Source organism: Diaporthe amygdali, assembly GCF_026229845.1.
Source record: "Diaporthe amygdali strain CAA958 chromosome Unknown NODE_4_length_2575358_cov_65_588622, whole genome shotgun sequence".
Taxonomy (NCBI): Eukaryota; Fungi; Ascomycota; class Sordariomycetes; order Diaporthales; family Diaporthaceae; genus Diaporthe; species Diaporthe amygdali.
In genome coordinates, this window is record NW_026517024.1 from 2,053,378 (window position 1) to 2,078,715 (window position 25,338).

At 56.1% G+C, this 25,338-nt stretch overlaps 7 protein-coding genes across 7 annotated transcripts; 5 read left to right on the top strand and 2 right to left on the bottom strand.

The window, feature by feature from the left end:
* Positions 1 to 47: 47 nt before the first annotated feature.
* J7T55_008815 (uncharacterized protein) lies at positions 48 to 743 on the bottom strand (the record flags this gene model as incomplete). Its single annotated transcript, XM_053139171.1, has 1 exon — positions 48 to 743. One exon carries the CDS (start codon positions 741 to 743, stop codon positions 48 to 50), a length of 696 nt encoding a protein of 231 aa, XP_052998087.1.
* A 553-nt stretch (positions 744 to 1,296) lies between these two features.
* On the top strand, positions 1,297 to 3,126 carry J7T55_008816 (GMP synthase; the record flags this gene model as incomplete). The annotated part of the gene is made up of 7 exons (XM_053139172.1): positions 1,297 to 1,364; positions 1,430 to 1,447; positions 1,534 to 2,293; positions 2,356 to 2,447; positions 2,555 to 2,619; positions 2,674 to 2,737; positions 2,802 to 3,126. 7 exons carry the CDS (start codon positions 1,297 to 1,299, stop codon positions 3,124 to 3,126), a joined length of 1,392 nt encoding a protein of 463 aa, XP_052998088.1.
* A 981-nt stretch (positions 3,127 to 4,107) lies between these two features.
* On the bottom strand, positions 4,108 to 4,539 carry J7T55_008817 (molybdopterin synthase sulfur carrier subunit; the record flags this gene model as incomplete). The annotated part of the gene is made up of 2 exons (XM_053139173.1): positions 4,108 to 4,173; positions 4,255 to 4,539. The coding sequence occupies 2 exons, from the start codon at positions 4,537 to 4,539 to the stop codon at positions 4,108 to 4,110; spliced, it is 351 nt and encodes a 116-aa protein (XP_052998089.1).
* Positions 4,540 to 5,026: 487 nt separating this feature from the next.
* J7T55_008818 (uncharacterized protein) lies at positions 5,027 to 6,468 on the top strand (the record flags this gene model as incomplete). The annotated part of the gene is made up of 3 exons (XM_053139174.1): positions 5,027 to 5,065; positions 5,124 to 5,183; positions 5,242 to 6,468. The coding sequence occupies 3 exons, from the start codon at positions 5,027 to 5,029 to the stop codon at positions 6,466 to 6,468; spliced, it is 1,326 nt and encodes a 441-aa protein (XP_052998090.1).
* A 731-nt stretch (positions 6,469 to 7,199) lies between these two features.
* J7T55_008819 (uncharacterized protein) lies at positions 7,200 to 9,065 on the top strand (the record flags this gene model as incomplete). Its single annotated transcript, XM_053139175.1, has 2 exons — positions 7,200 to 7,314; positions 7,567 to 9,065. The coding sequence occupies 2 exons, from the start codon at positions 7,200 to 7,202 to the stop codon at positions 9,063 to 9,065; spliced, it is 1,614 nt and encodes a 537-aa protein (XP_052998091.1).
* A 5,042-nt stretch (positions 9,066 to 14,107) lies between these two features.
* Positions 14,108 to 21,218, top strand: J7T55_008820 (uncharacterized protein; the record flags this gene model as incomplete). The annotated part of the gene is made up of 4 exons (XM_053139176.1): positions 14,108 to 14,346; positions 14,535 to 15,351; positions 15,561 to 20,924; positions 21,009 to 21,218. The coding sequence occupies 4 exons, from the start codon at positions 14,108 to 14,110 to the stop codon at positions 21,216 to 21,218; spliced, it is 6,630 nt and encodes a 2,209-aa protein (XP_052998092.1).
* A 1,685-nt stretch (positions 21,219 to 22,903) lies between these two features.
* Positions 22,904 to 24,682, top strand: J7T55_008821 (uncharacterized protein; the record flags this gene model as incomplete). Its single annotated transcript, XM_053139177.1, has 1 exon — positions 22,904 to 24,682. The coding sequence occupies one exon, from the start codon at positions 22,904 to 22,906 to the stop codon at positions 24,680 to 24,682; it is 1,779 nt and encodes a 592-aa protein (XP_052998093.1).
* Between the last annotated feature and the right edge of the window lie 656 nt (positions 24,683 to 25,338).

The following is a 25,338-nucleotide window of genomic DNA, read 5'->3' on the forward strand; positions in this document are numbered from 1 at the left end:
AAATTGTCAAACCCAAAAACCACTCTAGACAGCCCCCGTGATGTTCATCACAGATGCAGACCTCCGTCCTCCTCGTCGTTGTCTTCTGCGAGCCGCTCCTCCAGCCTGCGACGAAGCTCCTCATCCGTCAGGCTCCCGCCGCCGCCACCGTTTGTCTGCCTCGATGCCGTGCTGCCCCCCTGCCGAGGCGCAGCATCCATATGTATTTCGCCGTTCCTGATGACGCCCGTCTGGAACGTGCCGTCCTCCCAGGGGTTGCTCCTCGAGGAGGCTGCACCATCTGCGCCGACGCCTTGTCCCGCCGCACCACCACTCTCAGCATGCCCGTTCACGCCATTCGCAGCCGGCACCGCCGCTGCCGCAGGAGCAGTGACGCCAGGCTCGTCATCCTCGACCTCGTCCTTAGCCTCGAACTCGCGCCAGCTGAGGCCGCGGGCCTCGACCTCGGCGCGCACGAGGCCGACGCGCTCGCGCATGCGCTCCATGACGGCCTCGTTCTCGCGGATCGCGTCCACGCAGTCCGGGTCCGGCTGGCCCGCGCCGCCGCCTGTGCTGCCCAGCGCCGCCTGCGTGCCGTCGGCAAAGGGCCGCAGCTGCGCGTTCGAGTAGGCCAGGTGCGCGAGGCTGTTGCGGATCTCGAGGGTCTTGAGGTGCAGCGAGGCCACGGAGAGGTCCTTGAGGGCGGCGGCGAAGCGCGCGGGGGTTATGGGGGCTGTTATGTCGTGGGGCTGGTCGGACGCCATGTTGTGGGTTTTTTTGTTTGGTTGGTCTGGGGCTTGGGTCGTTGGCGGTGGGTTTCTGGCGGTGTTCGCTGCCGAGCCGGGGCCTCGAATGTGTTGGGTGAGAGGAATGTTTCAGGCTGGTGAGCTGCGGTTCGAGAGGACACAGCTTCTTCGCGAGAGGATGGTAGCAGTAAGAAGATGTTTGGTGGTAGGTGATGGATGAATTTCCTATGCGACAGCTTCGAGATGGTGGGGTGGTCGCCTTGTAGGCTTACGGCCTCGTGCATTACGCAGTAAATGCGGTGCCTACCTCTACCCAGCTTACCTGAGGTACCCTGAATGCTACCCACACAGACCACACTCGGCCTCCAGACCCCTGTCGCTCTTTTCTCATCTTGGACCCAGGTCCCTGCATCGAAAATGCAGGTGCCCCGCCAACCCGCTTTGGGAATTGGAGGTCCCATGAAATTTGTTGAAATTTCCCATGTCCGATTTCCATATCCGTGACTTATACGCGCCAACAACAGTATTTCCCCCAGTCACCTCAGCCTCAGCACACGACTATATCACCAGAATGGCCAAGTTGGACAATGTCGCTGAGCCTCATGAGGTTTACCCGACCATTCTAGTCTTGGATTTTGGGTAAGAGCCCCCACCTACACCCAGCCTGGCAAAGATCCCAACACTGAACCAAGTCGAAAACATAGGAGCCAGTATACCCACCTGTGAGTCTAGTCCCGACAATTCGATGCAGTCCAATCAATGATCGAGTCCGATCGATACGTCACTGTGCTGATCAGCCCTTGTCCAGCATCATCCATCGTCTCCGTGAGCTCAACGTCTACTCCGAGATCCTCCCTTGCACCACGAAACTCTCCGACCTCAGGTTCAAGCCCGTCGGTCTCATCTTGAGTGGGGGACCATACTCCGTCTTTGAAGACGGCGCGCCGCATCTCGATCCTGCCTTCCTCCACCTCGGCATCCCGATTCTAGGCATCTGCTACGGCCTTCAAGAGCTTGCCTACCGACTGGACCACACGAATGTTGTGGCCGGAGTCCACGGGGAGTACACCACGTCCGATCTGACGGCCGTCAGCACCAACGCTCACGTCGACCGCCTCTTCCAAGGCATCGAGGGCCCCACGAAAGCATTGATGTCGCACGGTGATAAGCTGGCCAAGCTTCCCGAGGGCTTTCACACAATCGCGACCAGCAAGAGTTCCGAGTACGCGGCCATTGCGCACGATACCCATCCTATATACGGCATCCAGTTCCACCCAGAGGTCCCTCACACGCCAAAGGGCATCCAGCTGCTGGGGAATTTTGCGATAGATATATGTGGCATCAACGCGGGTCGGATGATGAGCAACTTCGTAGAGCAAGAGAAGGGCCGGAAACGCAAGGTAATCAAACCTAATAGCCGAGTCCTGGGAGGTGTCAGCGGCGGTGTGGATTCCGCAGTGGCTGCCAAATTCGTGCATGAGGCGATCGGCCACAGGTTCGCCGCGGTGCTGTTGGACCAGAGCTTTCTGCGGCGCGAGGAGCGGGAGCAAGTCGAGAAGGACCTGAACGTAGGTGCTCCTCAGGATTGGTCAGTATACGAGGCTGCGGCGATCTTACTCACAATCCGCAGGAGCACCGCGGGATACACCTGAGAGGTGTGGGTGCGTCCAAAGAGTTTTACGCTGGTCTCGAGGGAGGGATTGGCTCCGAGTTGGAGAGAAGGTTCATCGGCGGTACTCTGATTGTGGCTTTTTAAGGCAGAGATCCCGCGTTGGCCGAGCGCTTCGCGGCGGGCATTGGGAAACTGATCCAGTTCGCGGGTCGGAAAGGGAGAAGAAAAATGATTCGATCCCGGACAGAGCGGGAGAGATCGAGGGGTCGCCAACAGGATATTGTAAGTGTGTTCAAGGTTTGGTGTGGAACACTGGTCGATACTAACCACTTGCAGATATCCCAAGTTCTTGGACTCTGTCATCCATGGCCGAGCCAGACGTCCAAGACCGACCACAATGGTGTGTTGAACGAATTGCTGGGAACCAGGGCTGAGAGGCTGATGTTTCGCGCTGAGAGAAGCAGCACTGAGAAAGATCGACAGATCAGTGGCGCTGAGATGCTCGTCATGCGCCTCCTCTTTTCAAGCCCAGGAATCGCTATTCGCATCTCTGACGCAGCGACGCCACGACGCATCGAGATGGCGTGCCAGGCCGATCACGACTTCCTAAGCATGAACCATGAGCCTGGTTTGCACAAGATCAAGCCTGCGTTTGAAGCACTTGTGGCACCCTGGATCATGGGCATTATGGGCGATGACCGTGTGTGCGAGAACACCATTACCCTGTATGCGGTTGAGACTATGGACTTTGAGACGGCCAATCTTTGTCCATTGTCTCTGAGCTCTTGACCGAGTGCTTCATGCGCATCGTGGTCTCGGTCCATACCATGTGCCGTGCCTGCTGTGACCAGACTAGCAAGCTTTCTGGAAAAATCGAATCCAAATAGATGGGTCGATGGAGAAGAGCGATGTGAAAGACATGAGGGATGAGATGCCAAGTTAAGATTTCAGTATATACCGAACTTTGGCAAGACTCGCCAGGGTTGAGTAAGCAAGATCAAACGAGTTGCTGTTTTATGCGGCTCTCAGAAATTGCAGACATTTCTGCAAGCATGGGAAAGATGCTGGAAGAGATAACAGACACTATCGATGCATTTGAACGCATCAAGAAAGTGTACAAGAATACAGCTCAATGAGAGGACGTTGTGGAAGAGTGCCTGAGAGCTGGATTAGCTCATCCTTCCCCTCCATCGCGGTATCGGCCCAGCCACCCGGACTCTTCCATAGCTTCGACCATGACTTCAATTCAAAGACCCACATCTTGGTAGCCAGCAAGTCATCAAAACCACGTCAATTGACTATATATTCTTGGCTAGTGGTTAATTCTTCGTGTACAAATATGACAATCGCAGAACCAAGCGACGCGCACTTGCTTCGCTGCTGGAGACACCAAGACTGTAAGGGCTGTTTGCATGAGGATCGATGTAGCTGGTGCCCGTTCGTAGGTCAACCTCATCTTCTGCGCTGTGCAGGGCCACTGACACAATCAAGTCCTGGTCGTGTGTGCCAAATAACCACACCATCCAAGCATTGGCCCCGGCCTATGATGAAAACGTGTGCCCTCACTGGGCGGAGCGGTGGGAGGTCCGGACGCGGCCGCTGGGGTGCCAGGTCTCGACCATCACTAGCCTGACCTCTATCATCTCAATCGCATCGACACTGGTCGTTCTATCTATCATTCTGCTCCTTGTATGGGTATTCATAAGGCTGCGCAGGCATCACAAGCAAGCAACCCCGGGGTGGTGGAGGTTTTGGGAGCATGGCTGGAAATCATGGACGACGCGCCTGAAACCTCAGGCTAGAAGCGACGGCGCAAGCCCCAACGAGGTTGATCCTCTGTTAAGGTCATGAGGCGCGAAGATCGAAGCACCGTGTTGTGTGGACGAACAGTCGGGCCAGGTTTCACCCCGAACTGACTGGGGGAATGATCGCGACCTCGTCGCCCTCTTGAATCACCGGCTCGTCGGCGCCACCCTCATTGCTATCCTCGGGCACGTCGACGTAGTTCAGGTTGATGGTGACCAAGGCGGACTCGAGAATCCTGGGCTTGATGCCGGCGTACCGCTCCTCGAGCGTCGCAAACAGCTTCCTCAGAGGCAGCGGGGCAGGCAGCGCCTCGTACTGCTTTCCGGTGAAGGTGCCAGCATTTGCAAAGTAGAGCAGATTGAAGTGCCCGCTTGGGGCCTTTGGGGCCGCAGACATGACGGTTTCTACCTGAACGCATTGGACTTGGTCAGCAATGAGTTTTTTTGCAATGAAATGAGGAAGTATCAGAGCAATGTTGTTGGGTTGTCAGAGATCTTGGTGATAATGAGAACATCACAAAATGTCAGGTAATACATGCTTATTTTGATCATCATTTAACCGGCTGAAGAAGGAAATGCAAGGTGGACTTACGATTTGTATGTTTCTGCTGAATGTTTGGTGGGAAAGTTGAGCTCTTTGTCTATCGGCCAGAAAATATTTTCGAAGGTTTTGTAGCTGAGGAAGGTGGGTGGGTCCTTGTCGAGCTAGTGGACCAGGGGACACAGGCGCGTTAGGTGCACTCCTGACTGCCGCGTTCCGCCCAGCAACAATCAGGGCGGTCGAAGCTCGCGACGGTTCGGCTTGCCAGCACCATATTGAGACTGCCCCCCAGAACAATAATCTCTGTACACTGCTACCGTATTGCTCTTTCCTACCCCCCAAAATGTCTTTGAATAGGAAATACGCAGCGTTGCCCGATCTTGTGAGTCCGATCGCATCCTCCCTCTTCGCCATGCACCACAAGCTAATGAAGCTCTTAGGACTCTGCGCCAGACATCTACGAGACGCCAGAGCTCACAGACGACACTTCTACAGTGCCTGTACGTATCGCCGGGTCTTATCCCTTCCATCTCCTCGCTGGCTAAGCCCCGATTGCAGGCAACACTACGTTCCTCCTCAGACAACGAATTCGACGATGACGAGGCGGACGGCCTCGGGATCTCGCGATCCAAACTACGGATAGATCAAGCCCGGTCACGCTTCATGCCCTCCCAGGTGGACGCCAAAGAAGTAGACTTCTCAGACCGAGTCAATGGAAAGCGAAAGTCTTACAAAACATCCAGTCGACGGCACAGGATTCTGGAGGACGGGGGCGAAGAAATTGGAGACCTGAGCGACGAAGACGAAAGCGAGACTTTGGCACGGAAACTCGCGAGGCTGAAGCGCGAGATCGAGGAGGCCAAGGAGGAATACGGCAAGCAGAAGTCGCAGAGGGATGCGGCTGGCACGAAACCTGAGGACGGAGAGGGTGACCAGGAAGAGGAATTGGCATCTCTGAGCCAGGTGTTGGACGAGATCTCGAAGCACCCACAGGATCTAGCACAAGGACCGGGGTTTCGACCTGTGAGAGTCGGCCCGTTACCTAGCAGGGAGCCCAAGCAGGACGCCATGCCGGGTGAACCTGCGGGTGGGGATTCGGCCACCTACACCGTCACATATGCGCCGACATACGAGCAGACTCATGCCCTTGCCAAGGCTGCAGACTTTGATGAACGTCTTGCACTCCTGGAGAAAGCTATTGGGATCGGATCCTCGGCCCTGCCAGAGCTGGACTCAAGCGGCTTACCGAGGGCAATTGTGCCGACCTTGGAAAAACTGCAGAAGCAGGTCTCAACATTGTCAGAGGCCTCGTCATCCTCACTGGATACAATTAGTCGCAAGGTGCGGCAGCTGACACAGGAGGCCGAGCAACTTGAGAAGGCCCGGAAGCAGGCTAAGCAGGCCAAGGAGGCGCTCGCTTCAACCGGCACTGGGTCGTCATCTCCTAGTACCCCAGACTCGGAGGACTCGGAGCAGACGACCAAGATCAACGCTCTGTACAGCACGCTGCCGACCATCGAGAGCCTCACACCGCTCCTGCCACCTTTGCTTGATCGGCTCAGGTCACTGAGGGCCATCCACGCTGATGCGGCCACGGCGGGCGAAACGCTGGAACGCATCGAAAAGAGGCAGACAGACATGGCGACTGATATCAAGCAGTGGAGAGAAGGGCTGGAGAAGATCGAGAAGGCCATGCAGGAGGGCGAGTCTTCCATGGGAAACAACATGAAGGTTGTTGATGGCTGGGTGAAGGATCTGGAGGCAAAGATGGCAAAGTTATCATGAGTTTGGTGTTTTGCTCCAGGGTCTGATTGATATTGAAGTTGAAGTGATGATACCCGTGATAGTTGTGCAAGAATTTAAGGAGAACAAAGAAGAGACTACTTGGATCAAGCTTTATGCCTTGCAGAGCCAGTCGTACCCAGAACTGACTGTCTTAGTGACCTTGACAATTGTTTAAGTCCCCAATAAGATGCTGCTAGTGGAAGGCAGCTTCTCAAGTTGCACACAGTAGCGTGGTAGTAATCTGGGCCGTGCTCAGACCTGCTCAGACTGTGTGTGAACCTCGGAACATCGGTGCTATCTAATCTCAACACGGGAACAGACGCGTCTCAATGCGCGAATGCAATCCTGCGAACGCCCACTTGATGGTGCTGCATGAACTGGATGAGCATTGGTGCGGAGAGGCAGGCCAATGCCATAAATTTGCGAGTCTTTTCTGTTTACTCGTCGACTCGAACAGAGATTCCGTTCCTGCAGGAGTACTTGCCGACTAAGGGTCGAGTCCGTGTCACTGCTCGAGGTAGGGACCACTTCCGTCTCGGAATTTCCAACGTGTCAATCACTTCTGACATCGCACCAAAGCTTGCAGGCCACGTCTAAGTCATGAGGTTTGGCCTCAGATAGCAGGGCTATCGCGAGCTTAGGTGGCCATGGCCCCTGTTCAGCTGGGACGGAACGTAAGGCCACTGCTGAAAATTGTTGGTGGCCAACCAAGAAAGAAAGACGTCAAACCAATGGAAGAGCCAGAAGATGTCACGGCACCACCAATCGACACCGAGGAGGATGAAACCGATGAGCCGGATTTTGGTGATCCTCACTACGACACGTCAGACGACGAGCCACCGAGAGGTGAGATAAGCAGATCTGACTTCAAGCCATCGTCCACCTCACAAAATCCAAACACTGTGGCTGGTCGAGGGACGACAACTATTACTACCCAGAATGTCGGGACGCCTCAACGACGCTCAGCCCGGTCAGTCAAGAAGCGAGCGGTAGAGGGCGTTGAAGATACGGACGCAGATGAGCCTGGTGGCATTTCTACTAATAAAAGAGTGAAGAAAACCAACTCAACGGGTTCCCCAATCCTCGGCTGTCATATAGGCGATGGGTTCCTTGTGGACAGGAAGGTCAAGCCACCAAAGGCAGGATATGGGAAGAAAGCGGGCAGGACAGCAGATGCCCTCAACGGTCCCGGTGAAACAACGCCCCGCCGGAAATTCGAACGCGTAAAGAGTATGACGGAATCAGCGAGCCCTCGGCAGACAAAAAGGTTCAACGTTCCTATCTCAGGATCTGAAGCATCGTCTCCAGCCAAAAGTCCGAGCGCCCGAAGAGGGTTGAAAGCTACGGGCAAGGAAGAGGAGTCCTCGAGCCTTTCAGACATTGACTCTGAGGAGGCGCTGTCAGACCCGCCCCGACCAAGCAAAAGCAGAGGGCAAGGCCAAAAGCAGAAGAAGAAGGAGACCAAGCGCCAACCAGAGAAGTCTACCAAGAACAGGTCACGGGAGCTCTCTGCTGATGAGGACATATCACAGAGGCCGGAATTCAGGATGCCGGATGGCTACGATGATTTTGCCTCCACTACCGAGTTGGCAGGCATTGATATGCCACTGTACACGGACGCCACAACGGACAAAAAGGCACATCTGGGTGCAGACGAGGCCGCGTGCCCCATGTGCGACGAGCCGGTGGACAAACAATGGCTCAGCGAGTACTCCAAGGGCCAGCGCATGAGCATCTCGCGGCAGGCAAAGTTCTGCCACCTGCACAAGAAGCGGTCCGCAAAGAAGCTGTGGGAGGCCAAGGGATACCCGGAGGTGGACTGGGGCCAGCTAGAAGCGCGCATCAGGTCGCACCGGGACTACCTCGAGTCCCTTATTAATGGCGCCCCCTCGCACTTTGGCGAGCAGCTGCGGGAGAAGATCCGGACGGGCAGGAACCGTACGCTCTTCAAGACGGACGACTATCCCATCCCGGGATACTACGGCCTGCGGGGCATGAGCGCCATGACGGAGAGCATCGTCGACACGTTCTCGTCGCTGCTGCGCGAGAGGGCGCCGCGGGACAGGCTCATCTCGGCGCGCGGTCACACGGGCTACGTGCAGGCCGTACTGGTGCCGGAGCTCGGCGTGCGGCTGATCAAGGAGGACATGGGGATTGGCGACGACGGCGAGGCGCGCGCCGTGATGCGCGAGAGCCAAGCCGTCGGGGTGATCCTCAACGACGAGAAGGGCGAGGCACGGGGGGCGCCCCAGGCTGTGGCTCGGGCTGCTTCTGGCGGGGATGGCCAGGTGGATGGCGCCGCCTCTGGGGCCAACAGTCATAACACGAGTGGCACGGACGGCGAGAGCGAGCATGGTGGCAAGGTGGATCTTAGGATTCAGCGCGTTGACGATAGTGACTCCGATCTATCTAGTCTCGCGTCGCTGGGTGACCACAGGACCAAGGCCCCGGGGAAGGGACCGGCCGACAACAGCGACTCAAAGCTGGCCAGCCTGGTCTCGTTGGGCAAGACGAGTAAGCCCTTAGCGTTGGGAAGGGATGATGTCGAGGACAGCGACTCTGACCTGTCGAGTCTCGCCTCGTTGGACAAACTCTGAGCCGGACAGACGGCCGCCCTTGGGGTTGATTGGCTTTCCTCTTCGGTAATTTCCTCCTCATAGCATTGGTTTTCTGCAGCGCGTGGTCGGACTGGTTTGGAGTCACAGTGGTATTTCTCTTAGAAGGCAGGGCCTTGCTTGCGAATCACACAGCTTACTTCTAGATGGCTACAACACAAAGCGCGTGAGCATTGCAGATCTGGTTCCCGTGTCGCATGGGCGATGGCATCTACTTGGTCGGGTACGAATTGGAGTTGCACCTGCTTACTTTTTTAGTGGCAACTGAGCGAGCCATTGTCTTTCCGAGGTCTCAGTTGCCATCGTTTCTTTATCCCGACCATTGTCCGCGGTCTTCAGGGCGAGACGGCCGGTCGTCACAAGGATGCCAAGGTGCATAGTATGACAGCTTTGGGCCAGGATAGGAAAATAAGCTCCTGTGATGTGCGTATTGCAGGAGGCCCTTGACTGCCGCCTCAATCCATCTGATCCTCTCCGGAGCCTCTTGTGTTGCCGCGTTTCTCTGTTGCCGGCCATGGAACGCGACATGCTCTAGGCTACTCTATTCTTCTGCCCGGGCAACAGCTGTGCATGATGCATGCCAAGGTCTGTGATCTACAAGTACATGTGCGTCCGGCTATAGTACGAAGTATAGACTCGTATTGAGTTATGTGCGTCGGTGTGTTTGCCGGGCGAGCTAAGATGAGTCTGGGGTGGAAGGGTGGGGAAGGGGATAAGTGCACCCGCCTTGACTGTGGCATGATGTTGGACTTTGTATCGTGGACGAGTGCCCAGTCTGGCCCCCAATTGGCAAGATTTTGTTGTTGCATGCGTGTGTATATATGTGGTTGCGCGATCATGTATGTACATGAGGCGGGGAATAATCCGCTGGATGGAGGCACTCGAGAAGCCTTCGAGAAGCTTACCCCATGTGGTTGGTTACGTTCGGTCTAGGTTCCGGCGAGGGAAAAGCTTAAATGATGATTCTCAGATGATTGTTCATGACACCAGTTTGAAAGCTTGCCCAACGTTCACGCGCGATGGGTGTGGAGGAGGGGAGGAGTGGAGGGGCGGAGGATGCGGGTTGGGACCAAACCGATGGACGACACTGGCAGGTTCTGAGGTCGGCATCGGGCAATGCGCCGTCCCTGGTTGGCTGGCTTTGAGGCTCGGTCGCAGAGTGATCACCCCATCGAGGCGTCATTATGCGCAGCCTTGAGGTTTGTTTCTGTTGGCGTGCTGCTGGCGGGCAGACGATGAGCTGGTGGAAGATTGGGGGCCGCGAATCGTGCAAGCCGGTACCAAGGAAGGGTAGGGGTCCCCGGGGATCTAAGAGACTGACAGGATGGAAGCTTCCAAATCACCCAGAGGGGGGCCCGCGAGAGACACAGGAACTCGGAATAATTGCCTCAAACACTGTTTTGTGAGAGTGTCGTGCAAGGGGATGCCGAGACAATGGTCTACTGTAGTCTCCTGTGGTTTAGTCTACCAGATAGCAGGCAAAAGGCTATCGATGAGGAGAGAACAGGTGCTCGTCTGCCGGAGCGTCATTCGCTCTGGAGTATGAACAGTATTTGGCACCACCCCAACTCTCTTCTTGGATTTGAACAGCATGTCAACTGGTGTGCCGCAATCGAGGCTCAGTGAGGCACGTTTGCGGGTTGGGGCTTGCAAGAGGGCTGTCCATCGAGGTTTGCCGACTACGTAGTTACATTGAAGGCGCATTAGGCAGTTCTAATGCAAGTGTAAGTAACGTCGGACAGATGGCGTGCCATGGAGTCGTCTTCTGCGAGCCTGCCAGCCTGCCAGCCTGCGTGCGATGAGTGCTGGGGCACAGGAGCGCTCTGGCAAGGTGACAGCTAGAAGGAAATACTGAGAGAGCAGGCCTTGGCGGTCGTTCAGAGCTATCAAGCTCTCAGATCCTATTTCCCCCTGGGGTTTGGGGGTTGGACTGCAGCATGGTGATGGAGCTGAGCCAGAGCCCGAGCTTGACTCCCTGTCTGAGTCCACGTCCGCGTCCCAGGATGTCCCACCCATTGCCGAGACTCTGAGCGCAGTGATTGCGAATGGGCCTTTGCTAGTTCTGCCTGGTTCTTTGATTATCCCGTCCGCCTGGAGCGCCAAGATAAGGCTTGGCTCGGTAGTCAGAGAGCCTTGAAACGTAGCCACATGAGTCGAAATACTGTGTGTATGGCGTCTGGTTGGGCTGGCTGGCTAGCTAGCTGAGTGGGACGGCAAACGGAGGTTGGGCAGGAAACAAGCTGTGACGGTGTGATACCACGGTAACAGGCTGGATTGTGCCACGGGCTGGCAGAGAGTCGAGTCGGAGGACTCCCTGGACATTGAAACTGCTTCAAGGAGAAGGAGATGGGGCTGCCCCATCTTTCATCGACAAGTCCAAAGCCCAAGTGCGAGCGCGCGATTCGGGCACTAGGGAGCGACCCACAATCAAGGCGTCTTGTCTTATTAATAATAATAACAATATGACTGCTCGTGCTGCTGTACGCAGTACTGGAGATATTCCACCGGCGGAAAGTTAGAGAAAGTTAGTGGATTAGGCTACTCGAAGGGGAACGGCGTAGTCAACCCACGGGTGCGATGTAATGTGATGTAATGAGGGTAATCAGCGAGAGGCCCAAAGCACCAAAAAGCCCCCAGGCTGGCAGGTCGGGCGGGCTGGGCAACCCGCCCGGGGATATTAGCTCATCACTGTTTCTGGATGGGGCCGCGGACTTGTTCGTGCCCATGCCAGCGTGGATCCCTTCCCTTGGGTATTATTAGGGTGCTTTAATGAAGCAACATCGGGTCTCATCCCAGCATCCCAAGAAACACGGGGTCGCCATTGAAGTGAGGCAGCGAGGACATTGCAGAAGACGACTGCCTTCATATGTGGGCAGTCTACGCACTGTATCTACGTGCGTAGCCTATCGAATGCAGCACAACTGATGATCGCCGCAAGGAGCAGATTGTCGGAGCTAGCTGCTGTAGTGGATCTCAGCGAGTCCAGCAAGGCCGGCACGGCACGGCACGGCACGCACAGTACTGGGTAGAGTGCAGCGTGTGTGTGTGTGTGTGTGTCTCTGCGGTCTGCAGTGTGCAGTGTGGAGTGTTGCAGCCTGCGGTGCGGCTCAACACAGGCACGATGCCATGAGCTGTGCTGAGCCTCTGATGCTTCTGGACGAAGGATTGCTGTTGTTAGAATTGTCGTCGTCGCCGTTGTTATGTGTTGCAAAGTCCAATTCCAGAGCATCAGAGTGACGGAGTGACAGGTCAAGTGTGGGGCCACGTGGATCTGTCCATGCCATGTAGTCTACATGCTCGGTGATGCAGTTGGCAGGCGACTACAAGCAGGCTGGTAGGTACCTAGACTAGGTGGTCGCATATCAACCTCTGGTGAGTAAGCCATGTCATCCGTAGATTTTAAGACTCGGTACCACGCAAGTGGGCAAGTGAACGTTACCTCTCCGCCCTTCCGGCAGCATCGTTCCAGTTCGAGTTCCACGGGCGCGCCCGGTGCGAATGTGGCGCCCCCCATATCTGAACGGACCAACTGTTGTGTTGGTGGCGAAAGGATGGCGGGCGGCGTTGAATCCAGCCTGGCGGGCCGATGGTTGTGCCTCCGACCTACAGGGCTCTCTCTCTCTCGGCACTTCTCCTTGACGGCAACAAAGCGGGCAAGGGCCTGTGACTGCTGATCACCCTCCACTGCTTGCTTCTGCGGTGTGAGATGGACTGGTCAAGACAACTCGAGGCTGAAGCTGTGTTGCTTTGCTGCTGCTTGCTGGTGGCCCGTGAAGACGGCGCTGTACTGTACTCTAAGGTAATGTAATGTAATGTAATGTAATGTGATGTACGCGCGCACATGTAGCGTCTACGTGCCCTCTCCGTTCTCATTCCGTTAATGGAGCGAGGTTGAACTGTCTCCCGCGTGGGTCTCCATGCCCACCCGGTACCTGGATACTTGGATACCTGGGTACCTCCTCAGGTGGCACAGGATAGCCTGGGGCTCCTGGTCCTCTCGGTACATGGACTGGCCTAAGCTCGAGCGTGCCGCGACATGTACCGTCACATCCGCGCCCCGGAAAACCCCTCGATGGGGAGCGGCGGGCAGCGGCAAAAGAAACGCCTGCGCAATGGGGAGCAAGCAAAGGAGAATTCCGCAGGGCAGCCCAGCCCAGCCCACCCAGCCCAGCCCAGACAGGGCAGCGCAGCGCAGGGCAAGCGCAGGGCACGACAAGGTTAACCAGGCGCAGGAAAGAGGTGCAGGTGCTGGTGCAGGGTGCAGGGTGCAGGTGTAACTGCAAACTCCAAATGCAACTGCAGAAACAAGCGCACCGCCGCAGAGAAACAGGTCGCACTCGCCCGCTCTCCCCATCTGGGTTCCATCTGGGGGCCAATTGCTAGGGCAGCCGTAAGAAAAGACCCCCAAGATCCAATGCCCGTCGGCGGCGCGAATGCTGGTCGCTGTCGTTGTCGTTGGACGCTGGATGCCGAATGCTGGATGCTGGCTGCTGCTGGATGCTGGTAGTGTTACAGTTGCAGTTGGAGGAGCTGGGAGCTGCATCTGGAGCTGGACACTCTGCTGTATCTTGAGTGTCTCATCTGTCCCATCTGCTCCTCTTTGCCGTCAATCCATTCTTGCGACTCGCCTCCCCCAATAGCCCTACCCACCCGTCGCTTCACATCACCTCTTGCACCGGTCTCATCCATCCGTCCATCCATCCATCCACCCATCCATTAACCCAACTACCCACCCACCCACCCACCTAACCCGTACACACTTACATCTACAAAACATATACACAATACACATAAACACACGCGCACATACCCACGTACATACGTATTAGGCGCATTCTCTTACGCTCTTACACTCTCACACACACCCTGCCATATACGGGATTGTCTCCCCACCACCACCTGTACTCCATCGCCGAGGTCTCGTTCCCCACTCCCGCCATATGCTCCTCATGCGAGCTCGATAATACGCCGAAACGAGGGCATGGCTCTATTGCCATCTTGACACCCAAGAAGGCAAGCTGACAATGACGAGAGATGAGCCCTCGCGATTCAGCTCAGTGACGAGCGCGAGCACCGATAGCAACGCCTCCGACCTCACCGTCAAGCCACTGCCCGCTATCCCTAGGCCAAAGGACAGGGACAGGGACAAAGGAAATGCACAACCAGCCACTCAAGGCTTCTCCTCCTCCTCCTCTTCCTCCTCCAAAGGCCCGCGCAAGGCCACCCCGAGGCTAAAGACAGACGAGAATGGGAACCTAGTCAAGTGAGTAGCTGACTGTCGCGACCGGGCCTCCGTTGCCAATGCATCATTTGTGATTCACCACCGCTACGTATCAATGCTTCAGCCTGCCCGTCCTAGGCGTTGCTTCAATGCCGCTTTTGCCTTGCCTCCCAAGCATTCGCGCAGAGTGTGAAGGACTAACATGCCACTGCGTCTGCGCTGCACAACAGGTCCCTCAAAGACTCTAGAGACGCCGAGTCTCAGCCGCAGATCTCGCCGACGTCCAGGCAGCCCAACGCCGCCCTTGCCCGTACTTCTTTGTCGCCGGGCCCTTCATCTTCCAATGCCGTACACAGAATGAGCGACTTTGCCAATTACCGTCGCGACCTTGCTGTTCTCGAGCCCGCCGGGAGTCGCGCCCCACAGATCGTGCACAACCCCCCCTCGACGGCCTCTTCTTTCATGCAACAGGTTGCGCCCTGGATGGTAGGTGGAAGTAGCAGTAATGGCAACAACCCGTCCGTCTCCCCTCCGGCCAACGGCTCCGGCGTCATGGCCACTACCTTCTACAACGACTCCAGCGACAACCTCTCGTCCGCTTCGCAGATGTCTCCCGCCTTTCGATCCGCTTCGGTCAGTGCGGCGCGCCCCACGCAGAATCCCACCGGCAGCGAATCACCCCCAGCCGAGAGCGCATCATCTGCATACTACAACGATGAAAGGAGGCCCTCCATCGCCAGTGTCACAACAACTGCGAGCAGCCAGGCCTCAAAGAACAGCGGCCAGAGAGGAGGGGGCCTGAGGAAGCTTCAGGGTTTCTTTGGCGAGGAATTCCCCGGTCGAGACTCTTCAGAGACCTCCTTACCGCCTTCCTTTGCTGGAAAGGAGACCCGCTCACACTCGTACAGCCACGCATCTCGCCCCCATCGCGACCGCAACTACTCAAACGCTACAGACCATACCCGAGATGCTTCACCATCCTCATCTAGGCCAAGGACACCAGTGCCAGCACCTGAAGTCGTTCCGTTTCTCTATCAGGAGGCTGAGGTGCGTCCGCCCCCCCCCTCCTGTACCTATTTCATATCCCGGAACCCTATCTCCACCCTGTAACTTAATTTCTCCAATCCACTTCATATAACTCAGGCTTGCTTAATCAATACATTTGCATCTCCATCCCGGATCGGACGCTCCTTCCCTCCCTCAACGTCATGATTGGCTTTTCCAGCTGCCTAGTCACCTAACAAATGCGAACGCAGGATATCGCGCGCTACGGCGAAGCACCCGTCAGGGGTGTCCTCGCCGGCCCTGACCGTGAACGCTACGCCGCAGAGAACGGTTCCCAGAACCCCCCAAAGACCTCCTCGTCCAGCCGCTCCGGTCACTCGATAGTGCAAGGACAAGGAGCATCGCACCGACACAATAGAAGCAATGACGATCCCCGAGCCCTGCGGCCATCGATAAGCAGGGAAGAGTCGCAGGTCAACGCCGCCAGCACGTCAAAGGGCGGTGCAAACGCGATGTACGGCTCCCGATCCCGCGCGCAGAGCCCCACGCCCAGCGGCCACAGTAGTGTTGGGATGAAGAATGGGGCCGTCGACGGACCTGCATCGCCGGGACACACACACCAGAAGAAAGGCCTCTTCAACAGATTAAGAGGCAAGAAAGAGAAAGACGACCTCGGTCCACCGCTCAGCAAGAAGCTCTCAACTTCGACCCAGTCGCTCGGATCGACATGGATGCCCAGACCTTCGGTATCGCGCCAGGACGTGACGAAGGACGACGGCCCCTTGCCATATGGCGAGAGGTGGTCTGCCATCGGTCAAGAGCTTCCCATCGAGCCCCAGCAGCGCACACGGCCAGACAATGGGCGACAGGCAACTTTCAACAACAAGTTCCCTTTTTCCAAGAAAACCCGACCCAACAAACAGCTCGACGACGCGGAAGACTTCATTGGGCCGACCGACCGATCAAACGAAAAGGGGACTTACTTCAAGCTTGATACTGACCTAGACGACATGTCAGGCATTGTGACCCGACACGCACCACTCACGCCGATGGCCCCAGGTGTCATGACCAACAACGAAGCCGAAAGAGTCCAGGCACAGGCAAAGAATGGTGTCAACGGGGTGTGGAACGCGCCAGACAGCTGGGCAGTCCGTAAGACGGAGCAGGACGTGCCGTCTCATGCAGCAGAGCTCGAGGACGTCGGCAATCCACCTAGGCCCGAAGAGAAACTCACGCCGTACTGCATCCGGGTCTTCAGATCAGATGGTACCTTTGCAACATTGCAGATGGCTATAGACTCGTCTGTCCAAGACCTCATTGGCCAAATCATCAAGAAATCATACGTTACGGAAAGCCTCGACAACTACCACATCGTCCTCAAGAAGCATGACTTGGTCCGCGTACTCAATCAAGTTGAGCGTCCTCTTCTCATTCAGAAGAGGCTTCTCCAGCAAGTCGGCTATGAAGAACGGGACAGGATCGAGGACATTGGCCGAGAGGACAACAGCTATCTGTGTCGCTTCCTCTTCCTCTCAGCCAAGGAGAGCGATTTCCACGCGAAAACTCACGATCTTGGCTTTGGTCGGATGCAAAAGTTCAACCACATCGATTTGGCGGGTCGAAACCTCATCACTATTCCCATCTCGTTATACTCAAAAGCTGCCGAAATCATTTCTCTCAACCTGTCGCGGAATCTGTCCCTGGACCTACCCAGAGACTTCATCCATTCCTGCGTCAATCTCCGTGACATCAAGTACAACAACAACGAAGCCCGCAAGCTGCCGCTTAGCTTTAGCCGTGCCAACAAGCTCACATATCTTGACGTCTCGAATAATCGATTGGAGCAACTTGAGCACGCAGAGCTCAACGGGCTCACGGGCTTGTTGAAGCTAAATCTGGCCAACAACAGGCTGAAGCATCTGCCTCCTTACTTCGGAGCTTACCGACAGCTGCGAACTTTGAACATTTCTTCGAACTTCCTCGAAAAGTTCCCGAGCTTTCTTTGTGATCTGGAGAGCTTGGTGGATCTCGACATGAGTTTCAACCTGATCATGAATTTCCCAGCCAACATCGGCAGTCTCAAATCCTTAGAGCGCCTCGTCATCACCAACAACAGACTCTCTGGCGCACTTCCTGACTCATTCAAGAATCTGCTGAGTCTGCGAGAGCTCGACGTGAAGTACAACGCTATCTCAGCTATCGATGTCATATCCGAGCTCCCGAAGTTGGAGATCATGACAGCAGACCACAATGCTATCTCGCAATTCATCGGAAACTTCGAGAGACTACGAAGTCTCAAGCTCAACGCAAATCCGATCACCAAGTTCGAGATCACCTCTCCTGTGCCGACACTCAAGCTTTTGAATCTTTCCAACGCGCAACTTGCGAGCGTTGATGATTCCTTCCAGAACATCTTGAACCTTGAGCGGCTTGTTCTCGACAGAAATTATTTTGTGTCGCTTCCTCCTCAAATTGGCAATCTGCGCCGCCTGGAACATTTCAGCATTGCGAAGAATTCCATTGGGGAGTTGCCACCGGAAATCGGCTGCCTTCAAGAGCTGAGAGTGCTCGATGTCCGTGGCAACAACATGAGGAAATTACCCATGGATATCTGGTGGGCAAATAAATTGGAAACACTGAACGCGTCGTCGAACGTGCTGGAGTCGTTCCCAAAGCCAGCCTCTCGACCACCGCAACCTCCTGGCGAGCCGGCGTCTGCTGCTCCTTCAATAACGTTGAAGCCGAGTTCCTCCGGAGGCCTGAGCCCGTCTCCTAGCGCGGATGACCTATTACCTGACGGGACGCGCCGACCAAGCCAAGCTTCTAGTACGCTCTTGAGTGTTGGGCCATCCCCAGTGCCCGCAGGACCGGATCGCAAAAGTTCAGTGGTGTCGGTGTATGGCAAAGGCGGTCGCAAGACGTCTGTCATGTCCAGAACCACCACAAGTCAGAGTAACACTCCCGTGCAAACCCCCATGCCAACTTCACGCAAGGACTCCGGCCTATCCTCTCGGTTGACAAATACTTTCGCCGGTTCGATGAGGTACCTCTACCTGGCGGACAACCAGCTCGACGATGATGTTTTCGACCAGATAACTTTGTTGAGCGAACTACGACTTCTTAATCTCTCCTACAACGACCTGAGCGATATGCCCCAGAGATCGATCAAGAGTTGGCCGCAACTCGTGGAACTATACCTTTCTGGCAACGAGCTAACCACACTTCCTGCCGACGATCTGGAAGAATTCAATTCCCTCCAGGTTTTGCACATTAACAGCAACAAATTCACAAATCTGCCCGCCGATATTTCCAAGGCGAAAAAGCTGGCGGTCTTGGACTGTGGAAGCAATTATTTGAAATACAACATTTCAAATGTGCCGTATGACTGGAACTGGAACCTCAACCCCAACCTGAGGTTTCTCAACCTCTCCGGTAACAGACGCTTAGAGATTAAGCAGACTGTGTTTGGCGCTGCGAATGCGAACCGTGAGCAGTATACCGACTTCAGCCGACTGCTCAATCTTCGCGTTCTTGGTTTGATGGATGTTACTCTGATCCAGCCGAGCATTCCTGACCAAAGCGAGGACCGTCGAGTCCGAACATCAGGGTCGTTGGCCGGGTACCTGCCATATGGCATGGCAGATACTCTCGGGAGGAATGAGCACCTCTCAACCATCGACCTGGTTGTTCCCCGCTTCAACGCGGCAGACACCGAGACGTTGCTTGGTCTTTTCGATGGCCAAGCCCTTTCCAGTGGAGGCTCTAAGATTGCCAAGTATCTCCATGAAAACTTTGGTCACATATTCTCGATGGAGTTGAAAGCGTTGAAGACAAGACTGAACGAGACACCCGTCGATGCGATGCGCCGAGCATTCTTGTCCCTCAACAAGGATCTGGTAACCATCGCAATCCAGCATACGGAAGACCGGCCTCTGACGGCCCATCGGGGGTCGGCACAGCCAGTTGTGCTCAGTAAGGAGGACCTCAACTCTGGTGGTGTAGCTACAGTCGCGTACCTTCAGGGGCAGGAACTCTATATTGCCAACGTTGGTGACGTGCAAGCCATGCTCATCCAGTCTGACGGATCCCACAAATTCTTGACCCGCAAACACGATCCGGCCGAGCCCAGCGAACGATCCCGCATTCGAGATGCCGGTGGCTGGGTATCTCGAAACGGAAGGCTCAATGACTTGCTCGAAGTATCCCGTGCCTTTGGATATGTCGACTTGATGCCTGCAGTACAGGCCGCACCACATGTTTCACACATGACTGTCAAGGAGCAAGACGAAATCATCCTGATAGCCACGAAGGAGATCTGGGAGTACTTGCCTCCGGAACTGGTTGCTGATATCGCACGAGGCGAGCGCCATGACCTCATGCGAGCGTCGCAAAAGCTTCGAGACCTCGCCATGGCGTACGGGGCAACGGGGAAGATCATGGTCATGGTGATGAGCATCGCAGACCTGAAGAAACGGAACGAGAGATCACGTCTTCATCGTGGTCAAAGCATGTCCTTGTACCCATCCGGCATCACGGACGACATCCTGCCGCGGGAGCCGAGGAAGCCAAAACGGGCGGCGAAGGGGGCTGATGTTTTGGATTCCGACCTGCGGCGACTGGAGCCCGAGGTTCCTGCGCCAACAGGCCTCATTGCCATTGTCTTCACCGATATCAAGAACTCTACAAACCTATGGGAGACGTATCCGGCAGCCATGCGGTCTGCTATTAAACTGCACAACGACGTCATGAGGCGACAGCTGCGGCGCATAGGTGGCTACGAGGTCAAGACTGAAGGTGATGCCTTCATGGTGTCTTTCCCGACAGCAACATCGGCGCTACTGTGGTGTTTCTCTGTGCAGATGCAGCTTCTTGACATTAATTGGCCTCAAGAGATGCTCAACTCAGTTTCTTGCCAGCCCCTCGTCGATAAAGACAATAACCTCATTTTCCGAGGTCTTTCGGTGAGGATGGGCACGCATTGGGGCGAGCCGCTTTGCGAGGTCGACCCCATCACTCGCCGCATGGACTACTACGGACCCATTGTCAACAAAGCCTCGCGTGTGTCTGCCTGCGCTGATGGCGGTCAAATCACAGTCTCGTCTGATTTCATCTCCGAGATACAGAGATGTCTGGAAACCTACCAAGAGCCCGTCAACAGTGTAGACGATACATTGGAGGATGACAGCTTTGCACTAGCAGTGCGCAAAGAGCTACGGTCACTGAGCTCCCAGGGCTTTGAAGTAAAGGAGATGGGCGAGAAGAAACTCAAGGGCCTCGAGAACCCGGAGGTTGTCTACTCGCTGTACCCACACGCCCTGGCCGGCCGTATCGAGCAACACATGCTCCACGAAAGGCAGACGTCTGGTGATGTGGAGAAGCCCTTGCCAGCGACCGTGGCGCAGGGTGGCGAGCTTGCATTCGACCCCGAAGTGATCTGGGCACTGTGGCGGGTTAGTCTCCGGCTTGAGATGCTCTGTAGCACACTCGAGGAGGGCTCGGACCGTGGTCTACAGCCACCCGAGACAGAGCTTCTGGACCGCATGAAGCAAAGAGGTGGTGAGGTCACGGAGCGGTTCCTGGTCAACTTCATGGAACACCAAGTAAGCCGCATAGAGGTACGTGTGCAAACCCCGCCGATGGCATCAATCAATATATCAATCACATGACTGCGGGAGATTAGAGCTGACTCTTGAATACAGACGTGCATCTCGACGTTGACCATGCGCCACCTCGCCGCAGGTGGCGGACAGATCTCGAAGCTCGATGACCTGCGGGCTCCCATGACCAACGTCCTGGACATCATTGCCGAATCGATGGCGGAGCTCCAGCGATATAAAGACCGGTTTGGCGAGCTCGACGAGATGTCGGTGGTCGAAGACATCTCGGGCAGTGACACGGAGCAGGAGTGAAGCTGAGTTGGGTGGTGAGAGACACAGGCGTTGCCCCTCGTGTCCTACTTCCACCCCCATCCCCGGCGATGGTCGGGGCTTCTAGTTATCTTGCATATGCCTCTTGTAATACCCCCACCTTGTTTTGTATTGAGCTAAAAATTGTTGGACGGCGGCATGGCAATGGCTTGGTTAAATGTGCCATTGTGGTTCGGTGCGGTGCCCTTTCTGGGAATGTGTGGCAAGCGCCTATATACTCCTTTACTGTTTTGTCCTGCCAGCACGCAAACGTACTTTTTTCTCCGTCTATAATGTACGATAGCTCCCACGGAGCCACACAGTGGAAAGGGGCGGTACTTTTTTTTTGCGTCGAATATCAAGGTGGAATATATCATCAAAGCACGCCGGCACAGAGCCTGGGTGGGAGTCTTGGGACTAGGGGTGCTGGAGCTGGGAAGAGGCGAGGGTCTGGAGGAATTGTTGATAGGGGCTTATCTAGAGGGTGGGTTTTCTCCGAGGCCCATGTTCATCAAGGGGCGCACAAGCAACGGGTAGTTGTGGCGAGCGGGACTGTCCAAACAAAGACCGCATCGCGTTCGGATTGACGGGCCAGTGGCGATGGAATAACAAACGACAAGTGGCTGGGCAAGAGAGAAGGTGATTTTTTACTGTTGCCGAGCAGGGCTGGCTCGATAGGACAGCCGAGAATCAAAATAAAGATAAATGATTTGAATTTGATCCCGATACCAATGCCAGAGTATAGAGAAGACGAGGTCATGTCAAAGAGACGAGGAGGGGTTTCCTGGGTGCGATGGAGGACGCAGTGCTTACATAGTAATCTGTCTGGGTGCGAGACATTGATATCCCTAGACTTAGGTATCTCTATCTGTACACCTGGGCAGAGCATATGCAGGTGCAGGGCAGGCCTGCAACGTGTGGTGGGGTGGGGGATCTTTGGTGGATGGTGGGCGGTTCCCAGATCCCCATCTAAGCTTAAAACGGGATGGCCAGCCAGGAGGCGGCCTGGACCGCGCAAATCCTAGCACCTGCAGGACAGGACGGGGCCAGACGGCCAGATGGGCAGACGGCCACACGGCTAGAGCTCTGTGCGCTAACAGTTAAGGACGTGGCAGCGTGGCACGCGTGGACACCTCATGTCCGTCTCTCTGGCCCGTTTTGGTGGGTCCCAAGCAGCCGGTTCCAGGGTCTCTGATCGCTGACGTCAGGCGATCCCACCCACTGGACGGCTGAGCCTGTCAGCTCGAGTCGGTCTTTTTTCTCGCCTTGCCGTGCGATCAACCATCAACGATTCCTGATCTTGGCAGCCAGATTTGCTTTCCACATGTCAGTCAGCCAGCCAGGACCAGCATGCCATACTCACCGTCGTCCATGACCATGACGGCTTGAAGTAGGGAATTCCTTTTCAGTCTCTTGTCAACTCACGATGCTGCCTGCACGACATCCTGGTCAGTGCTGATGTCGATATCGCCATCGCCACGCCACGCCACATTTTCACCTCAATGAACTCAACTCAGCTCACCTCACCTCACCCCTCTTAACCTCACTCCACCACAACCACACCACATCCCCCCTGCCCCTTTCATCGTGCCTCCCCTTGGGTGCCGAGGCTATTTCCTCTTCGAGTCTTGCCAAGGTATAAAAACAAACTCTCGATATCCTATCTTCCAAGCAGGGCGTTGGCAGCCATGTGGCCCGCCGCCGACAAGGTCCTGTACACATCAGGGCGGTCCTCCCGACTCACCATGAACCCTGTGGTGCTGCCCAACCCGCTGCCCGCCAACCTGGGCGACCATGTCCGCGATATTTACCGCCGCCACTTTGCCCACGAGCTCGCCCTGGGCACCGTCAAGCCCCTGGTCATCCCCCACGGCGTCCTGGTCACCTTCGGCCTCCCAATCCTCTACCTCGCCATACCCCACCGGAACCGCCCATGGCTGTTCAGGGCCCGCTACCTGCTCATGTTTTACATTATCGTGTTCAACCTACGCGAGACCTTCATGACCACAAGTCCTAACTTTGCTGTGGGCTATGCCGTGGGCCTTATGCAGGCATGGGGCATTGTTTGGAATATGACGCTGCTTATCCTCATGAGGCCGCAGTTTGATGCCGAGCGGGTGGAGATACGACCGGTGCGGGCGACGCCGGTGGCTTCAGGGGCAGCGAATGGGGCCACGAATGGCCATGTGCGGATATCAGATTCCAAGGAGAACGTTCGCCCTGTACAGAACGGCAATGCGAACGCGGTCACCAAGGTCAATGGAACTTCGAAGGCGCCAGCACACTCAGCCAAAAGTACGGGGGACAAATCGGCCGATGCACCCGATGAGGACATTGCAAAGAGCCTCGATGAGGGATACGAGTACTACTGGCAGGACTACCCGGAAGACGCCCCCTTTCTGACCCGGCTGGAGTGGTCATTCGACCTCTTCACCTCCTTCCGCGGTACCGGCTGGAACTGGTCCGTTCCAGTGATCCCGCATTTTGCCAAACCCGACAAGCCGCACTCGGCCGCACTGGCTGACCTAGAGTCTATCCCCATGTCCACAAAGCAGGGCTACCACCGGTTTGCTACCCGGCGGTCATGGCTCCGCAGCGAGCTCCTACCCATCATCGTGGGCTACCTGGCCCTGGACGCGTTCAGCGTGCTGATGATGAAAGACCCGTACTTCATTCTGGGCCCTGAGTACACAGCATCCACGGTCCCGGTCCCGCTCCCTCCTCTGCTCGCGGCCCTGCCCCCCTGGCTCCTCTTCACTTACCGCTCCCTGACCGGCTTCCTGGCCGTCATGGCGGCCATCAGCACGATCATGAAGCTATGGCAACTGATTTGCGCCTTCCCCCTGCGCGGCCTGCTCGGCGCCCGCGCCGACCTCTGGCACTACCCGACCCTGTACGGCTCCTTCACCAGCAACGTCCTCGACAAGGGCCTGGCGGGTTTCTGGGGCGGCTGGTGGCACCAGACGTTCCGCGTGGCCTTCAGCGCCCCGGGAGCATGGCTCGCCCGCCGCGGGATCCTGGCCGACCGCCACTCGCCCGCCGCAAAGGCCGCCGCGGGCTTCTTCGCCTTCGCCCAGAGCGGCTTCCTCCACTCCCTCGGCAGCGCCAGCTGCCTGCCGCCCAGCCTGCCCTGGGCCCCGCCGATCTTCTTCATGCTGTCGTGGGTGGGCATCCTACTGCAGACCGCGGTGTGCGGCGCCGCGCGGCCCGTCACGCGCAGCCTGCCGCGCTGGGCGAGAAGGGCTGGGAATTTCGCGTTTGTTTTCGTCTGGCTCAACGCCACGCAGTACTGGATGCTCGACGACATTGCGCGCTCGGGCATCTGGCTGCTCGAGCCCGTGCCCGCCTCGCTGTTCAGGGCGCTCGGGCTGGGCGGGCCCGGCGACCACTGGTGGAGGTGGACCTGGGCTGAGCTGCCTCGCCGGTACGCTGGGGCGCACTGGTGGGAGGGTGGGATCGCGTTGTGAGCGAGGGGTGTTGGACTTCCCTGCTGGGTTTTTAAATATGGTAATTAGGCGTAATCATGTCGTGGAGCGGACGGGCAGGTGATTGTGAGCGTGCATTTACAGGCTTGACTAATGTGGCATTAGACGTGTGTTGGTTTGAAGATCATATATACATACGGAGACTATATACCCCTCCATACATAGCGAAACTCTGTTTCTAGACTATACGATGCTGCAAAAGCGCCTGCACTTTACAATACTTACGGCTTTGTCGTTTGTGGCTGAGGACGTGAATTCACCTGTGACAGACTCGTCGCGGTGTATATCGCTGTCTGTCTCAAGTGCTGGTGGTCAAACTTTATAACGCTGCCATTTGACTTGAAGAGTGATGTGTAGGAAGTCAAAAATGTCACGATCTGTGCGGCACATATACAACAGGAGAGAGGCTCCAATTTCTCTTGCATCCATTCAATTCCTACAGCACGTCCAAGTCCCGACAACCCCCTTTACAAATGCTCCTCTACACGGGGAGTAACAGACAGCCCGTTTCTGCTCTCATGCTTGCTAAAGCCAGACAGACAGACAGCGGCAAAAAGGAAAAAAGTTAGAAGGAAGAGGAATGAAGTACAAGTTTAGTAGCTATGTCTGCATAGGTAGAAGGAAAAGCTTAAAAGGTC